The 12685-nt window shown below is 43.2% G+C and overlaps 1 protein-coding gene across 9 annotated transcripts in view; it reads right to left on the bottom strand.

The window, feature by feature from the left end:
* Window positions 1–12546, bottom strand: part of Rmnd1 (required for meiotic nuclear division 1 homolog) — a 34542-nt gene extending 21996 nt beyond the window's left edge. For 4 of the 9 annotated variants that reach the window (XR_005500480.1, XR_005500484.2, XM_039103420.1 and 1 more), the window contains exons 1-2: window positions 12407–12546; window positions 1683–2203 (exon numbers count right to left, since the gene is read on the bottom strand). Coding sequence is in view for 7 of the 9 variants with exons in the window: in XM_039103420.1 (XP_038959348.1) it covers window positions 1683–2189 (507 nt within the window). In the remaining 2 variants the exon portion in view is untranslated. Of the gene's footprint in view, window positions 1–1682; window positions 2204–2676; window positions 2754–9395; window positions 10699–10745; window positions 10824–12220 lie in introns of those variants that run through there. The other 5 variants (XM_039103392.1, NM_001040128.2, XM_017588871.3 and 2 more) reach the window with 5 other exon arrangements.
* Window positions 12547–12685: the final 139 nt, after the last annotated feature.

The following is a 12685-nucleotide window of genomic DNA, read 5'->3' on the forward strand; positions in this document are numbered from 1 at the left end:
GCTTTCTGACACACACATCTGTTTATGTATGCATTGTGTATCACTCACTATGCATGTAAAGTAGCTTTTTTTTTTTTTTTTTTTGTTTTGAGACAGGGTTTGTTTCCTGGAACCCAGTCTACAGACCAGGCTGGCTTTGAACTCAAAGATCAGCCTTTCTCTGCCTCTCAAGTGCTGGGATAAAAAGAATGTGCCACTACCATCCAGCTGTAAAATAATTTATTACAAATATGGCCAAAAGTTTGAAAGCTATCAGCATCAGAGCTGATGTCACAGAAAACCAAAAATAAAGATTTCAGATGGGGTTGGGGATTTAGCTCAGTGGTAGAACGCTTGCCTAGCAAGCGCAAGGCCCTGGGTTCGGTCCCCAGCTCCAAAAAAAGGAAAAAAAAAAGATTTCAGATAATAACTTTGGGGGGAAAATGTACTTCATTAATAAAATGCTTACTTTATAGAGCTGTTGATAAACTGCTCAGAACTGTTCAGTATTTACTAGAACAGCTTGTCTGTCTCCTTGGCCACGTCAGAAGCCAGACTCTTCCCCATGCTGTCATTCCCAGTAGGAGCCCTGGTGGAGCTGTCTTCTTCATTCTTCCCACTCCCCTGGCCTAACTCTCAACTTCTCAAAGGATGGATTCAGCCAGCCTAGCCTCTTCTGGGTCAGTTATACCTTCTGCCCTGTTTCATAAGCAGCGTAGAAGAAAATGGAAGAAAATGTCAGTGTCCACACATATTTTCACACCAAGGAGATATCCATTAAGAAGTGCAGGGAGTAACCCAATGGAAGGAACTAAGCAAGGGCTAGAGGTGGCTTAGCAGTTGGGAGCACTGGCTGCTATTCCAAAGGACCCAGGGTTGACTGCTTAGCGTGTGCGCGTGCGTGCACGCGCGCACACACACACACACACACAGAGCTCATGACTGTGTAACTCTAGAAGAAACCAAGTCAGATAAGCAGCAACTAGTGAAGAATGTGAGAAGCAGCACCCTCCTCTTGCAGACAACTAACAGACTACATGCCAGCCACACAGGGAAAACATGAAAATGCTACCATCCAAGGGTGAAGGGAGCCAAAGATGGGATGGCAGTTTGCAGCAGGCAGCAGCAGGAATGTGCTAACGGTATCGACACAAGGGCCTTGCCTCTGACTCCAAACTGTTCATAGCTTAAAGGACAGATGCAAATTGCATCTGAAAAATCTCCAGAAACCCTGTAACAGTAATAATCAAAACAAGAAACACCTTGTACTTGCAGAGGGTAAAATAGTCAAGCCCCTACTGCCTCATATGTCACTTCTTTACCCTGTGCAATCACCACAGGCTAGCAACACCCACTGGTTGGCAGTTAAATCTCTTCAGATGCATTTCTGGTTCAGTTCTTAGAAAAACAGGTTGTTTCTCGAAGCTTCATCCTTTTCGGGACTGGATGGCAGTCCCTCTTCTAGATCTCCCTGGCCTAACTAAGCCTCCTGAATAATGAGGCTTCTCAGTGCTACACTTCTGATATGGGCAATTGACTCCAGCAAGTTAAGCTTTTTGTAGGCTTTAAAAGTTTTATACAGAATTCTGAGCTGGTTGCCCAGTGTTCTTGTGTCAGCAGCAAGGCTATGGTGCAACACACACTGGTTTAGAGGGTACACAAGGGCAGATGCACTTAAGGGCCTCAGAGCTAGTAGGTTTTACCTCATTCACAGACAGATCTGGAAGGTTGGTCCTGGATGGTTGCCGGGTCCGGGATGCTTTCAGTGGCCTCTTGATCTGTGGAAGGTCTTGTTTGGGAACAAGGGCTTCATTTGATACAGACGAGTGATGCCTTTTCACTGCTTTTATAAACCACTTAGAACACAAGAAATTTGGTTTGTGGGTCATGCTCCTGTGAGTCCCAAAGGCATGCATGCTTGGCCGATGTTCTTTTCTATCCAACCAATGGACAGCGTTTAACGGAAAGAGTCTGCTTGCGTTTGATATTACCCGGCTCGTTTCCGGGATCTTGGGCTTATTCAAACTGTCAGCTGTTATGCTCGGAAGGAATGAGTCTAAATGTTGCTGTATTGTCAGGCTGTTGTGGCATGCTGTACTTTCAAATTTTGTAAGTGGTCTTAATGTAAGCCTAGTAAGTCTCTGGCACTGATGAGCCTTTGATGATATGCTGTGCAAACCTGCCAGGGTTTGGAGTTGTCTGGCTGGCATGATCACATCTTAGGCTGAAAGAAGAATAATTAAAAAGTCAGGTTGGGTTTTAAATATATGTTTAGAGTACACGTATTTCCTTAGGAAATATATTTTATGTTAAAAATTTGTCCAACATGGGCTAGAGAGATGGCTCAGCAGTTATGAGCATTAGCTCTTTTCTGTTTGGTATCGTCACACTATGCAGCCCTACCTGGCCAGGAGTGCAAACTCACTATGTAGAGGAGACTGGCCTCAAACTCATAAAGATCTGGTTGTGTCTGCCTCCTGAATGTGAGGCCTAAAGACTTGTGCAATCCACACCAGGCCCAGCACTTGTTCTTGTAGAAGCCCCAAGTTCAATTTCCAGAATCTACATGGTAGCTCACAACTGCCTAACTCCAGTTCTAGGGAATCTGATGCCCTCTTCTGACACGTACATGCTGTATAAACATTCATAAAACCAAACAAAACACTCACAAAAATTGTAAAACAGAAATATCATAACCTGGATCCCGGCTCACAGCTCCTTGCTCCCAAACCCCGTGGGAGAGAGAGCTCACCGACCGGACAGGTGGGTACTCCTGAGACTGCAGAGCGGGAGAGAAAACCAATACTGCCCACCCCTCCCACATCCCTGGCCCAAGAGGAAACTGTATATGGCCTCTGGGAACTGGAAGACAGGGGCACTAAAGCAGCAGGTCCCCCACGGTCCAGACACCGCCTGGACCTGAAGGGACTGATCAACAGCTCTCTGCACCCAAATCCCGTGGGAGGGAGAGCTAAACCTTCAGAGGGGCAGACACGCCTGGGAGGCCAGAAGAGACTACACTCTGCCCACATTTCTGACTCCGGAGGAAAACACGTAATGCCATCTAAGACTCCGGTGCACGGGGGCTCCAGGAAAAGGCGGCACAGGCCCTCCTGGTTGCTGCCCTCACGAGCAACTTGAGCCGAGGGACCACAGGTAAGACCAACTTTTCTGCTCCAAGCGACCTGCCTGGTGGACTCAGGACACAGTCCCACAGGAACAGCTGAAGACCAGTAGGCAGGAAAGACTACACGCCCGAAAGCAGAACACTCTGTTCACACAATTGGCTGAAAGAAAACAGGAAAACAGGTCTACAGCATTCCTGACACCCAGGCCTTATAGGACGGTCTAGCCACTGTCAGAAATAGCAGAACAAGGTAACACCAGAGACAACCTGATGGCAAGAGGCAAGTGCAGGAACCCAAGCAACAGAAGCCAAGACTACATGGCATCATCGGAGCCCAATTCTCCCACCAAAGCAAACACTGAATATCCAAAACACCAGAAAAGCAAGATTTAGATTTAAAATCACATTTGATCATGATGCTGGAGGACTTCAAGAAAGACATGAAGAACTCCCTTAGAGAAACGCAGGAAAACATAAATAAACAAGCAGAAGCCTATAGAGAGGAATCACCAAAATCCCTGAAAGAATTCCAGGAAAACACAATCAAACAGGTGAAGGAATTAAAAATGGAAATAGAAGCAATCAAGAAAGCACAAAGGGAAACAACCCTGGATATAGAAAACCAAAGGAAGAGACAAGGAGCCGCAGATACAAGCATCACTAACAGAATGCAAGAGATAGAAGAGAGAATCTCAGGAGCAGAAGATTCCATAGAAATCATCAACACAACGGTCAAAGATAATGTAAAACAGAAAAAGCTACTGGTCCAAAACACACAGGAAATCCAGGACTCAATGAGAAGATCAAACCTAAGGATAATAGGTATAGAAGAGAGTGAAGACTCCCAGCTCAAAGGACCAGTAAATATCTTCAACAAAATCATACAAGAAAACTTTCCTAACCTAAAGAACGAGAGGGGCTGGGGATTTAGCTCAGTGGTAGAGCGCTTACCTAGGAAGCGCAAGGCCCTGGGTTCGGTCCCCAGCTCCGAAAAAAAGAACCAAAAAAAAAAAAAAAAAAAAAAAAGAACGAGATGCCCATAAACATACAAAAAGCCTACAGAAAGCCAAATAGATTGGACCAGAAAAGAAACTCCTTCTGTCACATAATAGTCAAAACACCAGATGCACAAAATAAAGAAAGAATATTAAAAGCAGTAGGGAAAAAGGTCAAGTAACATATAAAGGCAGACCTATCAGATTCACACCAGACTTCTCACCAGAGACTATGAAAGCCAGAAGATCCTGGACAGATGTCATACAGACCCTAAGAGAACACAAATGCCAGCCCAGGTTACTGTATCCTGCAAAACTCCCAATTAACAGAGATGGAGAAACCAAGATATTCCATGACAAAACCAAATTTACACAATATCTTTCTACAAATCCAGCGCTACAAAGGATAATAAATGGTAAAGCCCAACATAAAGAGGCAAGCTACACCCTAGAAAAAGCAAGAAACAATCAGCTTGGCAACAAAACAAAGAGAAGAAAAGCACACAAACGTAATCTCACACCCAAATATGAATAAAGCAGGAAGCAATAATCACTATTCCTTAATATCTCTTAATATCAATGGTCTCAACTCCCCAATAACAAGACATAGATTAACAAACTGGATACGCAATGAGGACCTGCTAAATACAGGAAACATACCTCGGAGACAAAGACAGACACTAACTCAGAGTGAAAGACTGGAAAACAACTTTCCAAGCAAATGGTCTGAAGAAGGAAGCTGGAGTAGCCATTCTAATATTGAATAAAATTGATTTTAAACTAAAAGTCATCAAAAAAGATAAGGAAGGACACTTCATATTCATCAAAGGAAAAATCCACCAAGGTGAACTCTCAATCCTAAATATCTATGCTCCAAATACAAGGGCACTTACATACATTAAAGAAACCTTACTAAAGCTCAAAACACACATTGCACCTCACACAATAATAGTAGGAGATTTCAACACCCCACTCTCACCAATGGACAGATCATGGAAACAGAAATTAAACAGAGACATAGACAGACTAAGGAAAGTCATGAACCAAATGGACATAACAGATATTTATAGAACATTCTATCCTAAAACAAAAGGATATACCTTCTTCTCACCACTTCATGGTACTTTCTCCAAAATTGATAATATAATAGGTCATAAAACAGGCCTCAACAGATACAGAAAGATAGAAATAATCCCATGCGTCCTATCAGACCACCACGGGCTAAAGCCAGTCTTCAATGACAATAAAGGAAGAACGCCCACATATACATGGAAGTTGAACAATGCTCTACTCAATGATAATCTGGTCAAGGAAGAAATAAAGAAATTAAAGACTTCTTAGAATTTAATGAAAATGAAGGTACAACATACCCAAACTTATGGGACACAATGAAAGCTGTGCTAAGAGGAAAACTCATAGCTGAGTGCCTGCAGAAAGAGTGCCTGCAGGAGAGAGCATATATCAGCAGCTTGACAGCACATCTAAAAGCTCTAGAACAAAAAGAAGCAAATACACCCAGCAGGAGTAGAAGGCAGGAAATAATCAAACTCAGAGCTGAAATCAACCAAGTAGAAACAAAAAGGACCATACAAATAATCAACAGAACCAAAAGTTGGTTCTTTGAGAAAATCAATATTGATTAAACCCTTAGCCAGACTAACGAGAGGACACAGAGAGTGTGTCCAAATTAACAAAATCAGAAATGAAAAGGGAGACATAATTACAGATTAAGAGGAAATTCAAAAAAATCATCAGATCTTACTATAAAAACCTATATTCAACAAAACTTGAAAATCTGCAGGAAATGGACAATTTCCTAGACAGATACCAGGTACCGAAGTTAAATCAGGAACAGATAAACCATTTAAACAACCCCATAACTCCTAACGAAATAGAAGCAGTCATTAAAGGTCTCCCAACCAAAAAGAGCCCAGGTCCAGACAGGTTTAGTGCAGAATTCTATCAGACCTTCATAGAAGACCTCATACCAATACTACTATCCAAACTATTCCACAAAATTGAAAAAGATGGAGAACTACAGAATTCCTTCTATGAAGCCACACTTACTCTTATACCTAAACCACACAAAGACCCAACAAAGAAAGAGAACTTCAGACCAATTTCCCTTATGAATAGCGATGCAAAAATACTCAATAAAATTCTGGCAAAACAAATCAAGAGTACATCAAAACAATCATCCACCATGATCAAGTAGGCTTCATCCCAGGCATGCAGGGATGGTTTAATATACGGAAAACCATCAACGTAATCCATTATATAAACACACTGAAAGAACAAAACCACATAATCATTTCATTAGATGCTGAGAAAGCATTTGACAAAATTCAACACCCCTTCATGATAAAAGTCCTAGAAAGAATAGGAATTCAAGGACCATACTTAAACATAGTAAAAGCCATATACAGCAAACCAGTAGCTAACATTAAACTAAATGGAGAGAAACTTGAAGCAATCCCACTAAAATCAGGGATTAGACAAGACTGCCCACTCTCTCCCTACTTATTCAATATAATTCTTGAAGTTCTAGCCAGAGCAATCAGACAACAAAAGGAGAGCAAAGGGATACAGATTGGAAAAGAAGAAATCAAAATATCACTATTTGCAGAGGATATGATAGTACATTTAAGTGATCCCAAAAGTTCCACCAGAGAACTACTAAACCTGATAAAGACCTTCAGCAAAGTGGCTGGGTATAAAATTAACTCAAATAAATCAGTAGCCTTCCTCTACACAGAAGAGAAACAAGCCGAGAAAGAAATTAAGGAAATGACACCCTTCATAATAGTCCCAAATAATATAAAATACCTCGGTGTGACTTTAACCAAGCAAGTGAAAGATCTGTATGATAAGAACTTCAAGCCTCCAAAGAAAGAAATTGAAGAAGACCTCAGAAGACAGAAAGATCTCCCATGCTCATGGATTGGCAGGATTAATATAGTAAAAATGGCCATTTTACCAAAAGCGATCTACAGATTCAATGCAATCCCCATCAAAATACCAATCCAATTCTTCAGAGAGTTGGACAGAACAATTTGCAAATTCATCTGGAATAACAAAAAACCCAGGATAGCTAAAACTATCCTCAACAATAAAAGGACTTCTGGGGGAATCACTATCCCTGATCTCAAGCAGTATTACAGAGCAATAGTGATAAAAAACTGCATGGTATTTTTACAGAGACAGACAGATAGACCACTGGAATAGAGTTGAAGACCCAGAAATGAACCCACACACTTATGGTCACTTGATTTTTGACAAAGTAGCCAAAATCATCCAATGGAAAAAAGATAGCATTTTCAGCAAATGCTGCTGGGTTCAACTGGAGGTCAGCATGTAGAAGAATGCAGATTAATCCATGCTTAGCACCCTCTACAAAGCTTAAATCCAAGTGGATCAAGGACCTCCACATCAAACCAGATACACTCAAACTAATAGAAGAAAAGTGGGGAAGCATCTCGAACACATGGGCACTGGAGAAAATTTCCTGAACAAAACACCAATGGCTTATGCCCCAAGATCAAGAATCGACAAATGGGATCTCATAAAACTGCAAAGCTTCTGTAAGGCAAAGGACAGTGTTGTTAGGACAAAATGACAACCAACAGATTGGGAAAAGATCTTTTCCAATCCTACAACTGATAGAGGGCTTATATCCAAAATATACAAAGAACTCAAGAAGTTAGACCGCAGGGAAACAAATAACCCTATTAAAAAATGGGGTTCAGGGGTTGGGGATTTGGCTCAGTGGTAGAGCGCTCGCCTAGGAAGCGCAAGGCCCTGGGTTCGGTCCCCAGCTCCGAAAAAAAAGAAATTAAAAAAAATGGGGTTCAGAGCTAAACAAAGAATTCACAGCTGAGGAATGTCGAATGGCTGAGAAACACCTAAAGTAATGTTCAACATCTGTAGTCATAAGGGAAATGCAAATCAAAACAACCCTGAGATTTCACCTCACACCAGTGAGAATGGCTAAGATCAAAAACTCAGGTGACAGCAAATGCTGGCGAGGATGTGGAGAAAGAGGAACCCTCCTCCATTGTTGGTGGGATTGCAGACTGGTACAACCATTCTGGAAATCAGTCTGGAGGTTCCTCAGAAAATTGGACATTGAACTACCTGAGGAACCATCTCTACCTCTCTTGGGCAAATACCCAAAAGATGCCCCAACATATAACAAAGACACATGCTCCAACTATGTTCATAGCAGCCTTATTTATAATAGCCAGAAGCTGGAAAGAACCCAGATGCCCTTCAACAGAGGAATGGATACAAAAAATGTGGTACATCTACACAATGGAATATTACTCAGCTATCAAAAACAATGACTTTATGAAATTCAGACAAATGGATGGAACTGGAAACTATCATCCTGAGTGAGGTAACCCAAACACAGAAAGACATACATGGTATGCACTCATTGATAAGTGGCTATTAGCCCAAATGCTTGACTTACCCTAGATGCCTAGAACAAATGAAACTCAAGAAGTATGACCAAAATGCGAATCCTGCATTCCTTCTTTAAAAGGGGAACAAGAATACCCTTGGCAGGGAATAGGGAGGCAAAGATTAAAACAGAGACAGAAGGAACACCCATTCAGCGCCTGCCCCACATGTTTGAGAAGACAGGCATTTTCTCCTCTTCATTGAAAAGTCATGGAAGAGACCAAACCACAGAGATGAGTACAAGACACCAAGCAAACAGAAAGAGCTCGCTCAGTTCTACTGGAAAGGCTCCCGGAAAGACTGACATGGCTTTCATCTCTCAGGGGGGAAGGTGTTTTCAGGCCGGGGCTGGGCATAGGAGTAGGCTATCAGACATATTACAGACAAATTAGACAGTTCGGCATATTAGACAGGCACACACAGGCCCCGAAGGAAATGGGCTGCTATGTGTAATTTCCCTCCTGTACTTAAAATATAAAATAGTACGCTCTTTTAAAAGCAAGCCCATAGTAATCAGTAATAGCAATTCTTAAAAATTAGGTGGCAAAGATTCAAGCATCATTCAGAGACTTCATAATTCACAGAAAACCCAGAGAATTTGACACACAAAATACTATGCAGTCTTGACAAGGGAACACGTGGGGATGAGGAGTGTGGTACACTCGGGTAACATTTGCATGAAAGGACAGAGAGATTAGCAAAGCAACCAGGCCAGGTACACCGAATTATTTATCTAATAAACGGGCTGCAACTTCAGCAAAGGAAGAAGTGAGCTACAGGAGATAAGGGTGAAAAACTATCGAGATACAAAAAAGCACGTTAAAGGATCCTACAGGTTCCACAGCTGGGGAGGTCTGGGCTGTGAAATAAGAGTGTCATATAGTCAGGTGACTCAGAAACGTGTCTCTGCTAATGCTGTGAAGAAAAAGCAGAGAAAGACTCAGACGTGATGTTCCAGTATCTTCTACATTCTAAATGCTCTGTTTTACCTCACAATATAGGGGAAGACTGGGGTCTAAAGGCTAGTTGTTCAGTTAGGCTCAGTGGGTAAACATCCTGCTGTTACACCTGATGGCCTAAGTTCAATACCCAAAAGTCACATGGTAAGAGAGAATTGGTTCCTGTGGTTGTCTCTGACTGACCTCCATACACTGTGTTATATGTTGAAACTCCACCTCCCACCCCCAATGAAAACAAAGTGAAAAGGCCACCTCAGCTTTCCGTGTTGCAAGGACTATGCTCTTACCACTGTCTTAGTTACCTGGAAAACACCATCAGAAGGGGTTAAATGTTATGAAAGTTAATTTTACTCACTCTTCTATAAATTCAGCATCTACAAAGCCTAAGATCTGGACTCATCCCACATTCTGGATTTTGGCCATTACTCCCCAGACTCCACCTATTTCCTGTCCATTCCTTCTACTACCCAAAGCCAACAGCTCTCCCCTTCAGCAGGACCTACAATTTCCAGTCTTTCCTGATTTCCACTTCCTCGACACCCAGCTAATGTTCCATGTCTATTCCTATAATCCTCCCATTCACTATGAACCCCACATCCCTCTTCCTCAGCCACTGGCATAACCTCAATCCTGACTCAGCAGGATTCACCTCATTTGGGCCTACACTCTTGCAGCACACTGGAGACAGCCACCACCTCCTAGCTGCCTCTCCAGCCAGGACCACTCTGGGTCTTCTACAATGTCAGGACCCTCTCTCTGCCATATTCTACTGAGCAACCCCCACCAATTTCCAGGTCTCCACCTAGTTTCTCATTCTCAATAATGACCTCAATTCCTCCTCCACTAACAAAATAGAAAGTGAAAGTTCTACAAGATGATTCCTCAGCCATCATGATGAGTCATACATATTTATCTCTAAATCACTCAGAGCACCAATGATGTAACAAGCTCAAAACTGGGCATCTGGACTCGTCCACAAAACCATTATGGCTTCCATATTGGTTCCAATTGGAACCACGCGCTTCCATATTCAAGTGCCAATCATACGCTTGTATTTGCATAAGCCCTAAACCCAGAAGTGGCTTCAAGTTTTCTCTTCAGTCCCCATACTCAATCTGTCAGTAAACCCCACTGGCCTTTTCTGACGAGTACCCACCACAAACACCTTTACCACCTGGCCCAAGTTTCTGGCTTTTTCCAGTGGTGATTATAATAGCCACGTACCTGTTTGTGACGGTTGGCCTTCATCTGACTAGCTGTAGAACCACTGTGGATGCACTCCTATGTCTGCGACAGACTTTTCTGGAGCAGGTGAAGAGGAGTAAGACCTACTGAAACGTGGCTACAGCATGGCGTTGGCTGCCCTCTCTCATCAGCTGCTTTCTAGCTGAGCATGCATGCTCCTGCCTGCTCCCACTTCTGCCTCCATGTCCAATCTGCCACGACAGACCGTAGCTGAGTAGCAAGCCCTCCTCCCTTCAGGTAGCTTGTCACATGGAGGCCAACTAGCACGCCGGTCCCCTGATTCTGGTCTCAGCCTCCTACAGCTAATTCACAATGGACTTCAGCAAAAGTCCTGAGACCTTAACTAGAATCCTATCCTTCTCCACGGTTAAATTTGATGATTTCCATTTACAATAAAAACCAAAGCGCCTACGACAACCTTCAGAGCTTATCCTTTCCCGGCCTTCTGCACTGCAGTGGCATTTCCTATAGGAAGGCCTGCTTTCTAGGCCCCCTGGGCCTTTCCGGCCCTTTCCACTTACCGGCCTCAAGCTCTCTTCCCAAGGACTTATAAGACTCCCTCCCTTGTCTCTTCCAGGTCTTCCTCAATGACTTGGTATAATACATATAACCAACACCCATCCAATTGCCTTGTGCTTCCTAGGCAAGCGCTCTACTGCTGAGCTAAATCCCCAACCCCCCAATTTGGATTTTCAAGACTGGGTTTCTCTGTTATAACAGCCACAGCACTCCTGGAACTTGCTTTGTAGACTAGGCTGGCCTCTGCCTCCCGAGTGACAGGATTAATATTTATAACCAACACCCACCCATTCTCTCACCATTGTTTACTTTGTTCCTGTGTTTAGCATCACTTACATACCTTGTATTTTTAGTTTCTTAATTCATGCAATGGCTATAAACTGAGTCCTTACTGTGTGTCATGCATTATGAAAGCTCTGGAAATGGGGAAATACCCCTCATACTTGGAGTGGCAAATAAATGTGTGTGTGTGTGTGTGTACACACACACACACATATATATATATATATGTATATACACATATATATATATATATATGATAGCGACAATGATATCAGAAAGCAATAAAGGAGATTTTTGTCTCTCCTCAAAACAGGTTCAATGACAGTAGTGTCCTTGGACACAGAAGTGTCAACTAAATTTTAAAAATGAAACACAGGGTAGTTGACGTCCTTGGGCATTTATCTTTAAGAATAATTTGCCCATGTGCCTAAGGATAGCACTAACTGCACTCAGTGTTTTATATAAAAGACATTAAGTTGGGAGTGGGACATGGGTAGGCCTAGGCGTTTTGAGGGGAGGGCTGGGGGGTGGTGCTGGACATTGCCAAAATACATTGTATATGTATTTTGTATATGTATTTTGGTTATGTATAATAACATCAATTAAAAAGGCGGTTGCAACCAGGTTAGATTCAGCGGGCAGGCAGTGCTGACCTTTGGGAGCACGTCTTCCAATTCCTAAGTTCAAGGTGATTTCATGCATCTTGGCAGCTACTACTATGCCCTGCTTCCAACGCGCGGGCTCGGGATTGTTTGTCCTAGGTGCTTTGAATGCCCAGCTAAATCCTGAGGCTGTAGCCGAACCCCAATCGTTTGGCTGGGAAAGTGAAAAGCACTAACCTGTGCGCGGAGAAGACGACCGCGACGCCCACGCGCACGCTCCCGCCGTAGGAACCCCTGCGGAAACACACTCTGCCCTGCCCCGCTGCGGCGCAAGCGCACTAAAAGCCTCAGGCTGGACAGCTGGGACACGTGACTGCCTGAACACGTGACCACTTTGTGCACCCCTTTCCGCTCGACGGGCTACCGCCTCCGGTCCTCTAGAGCTTCCGCTCGCGTAGCCGGAAGTCCTTTGCATCCCATGCTCTGTCCCTGGCCAGGGCACCAAATAAAGTTTCT

This window comes from Rattus norvegicus, chromosome 1 (assembly GCF_036323735.1).
Source record: "Rattus norvegicus strain BN/NHsdMcwi chromosome 1, GRCr8, whole genome shotgun sequence".
Lineage (NCBI taxonomy): Eukaryota > Metazoa > Chordata > Mammalia > Rodentia > Muridae > Rattus > Rattus norvegicus.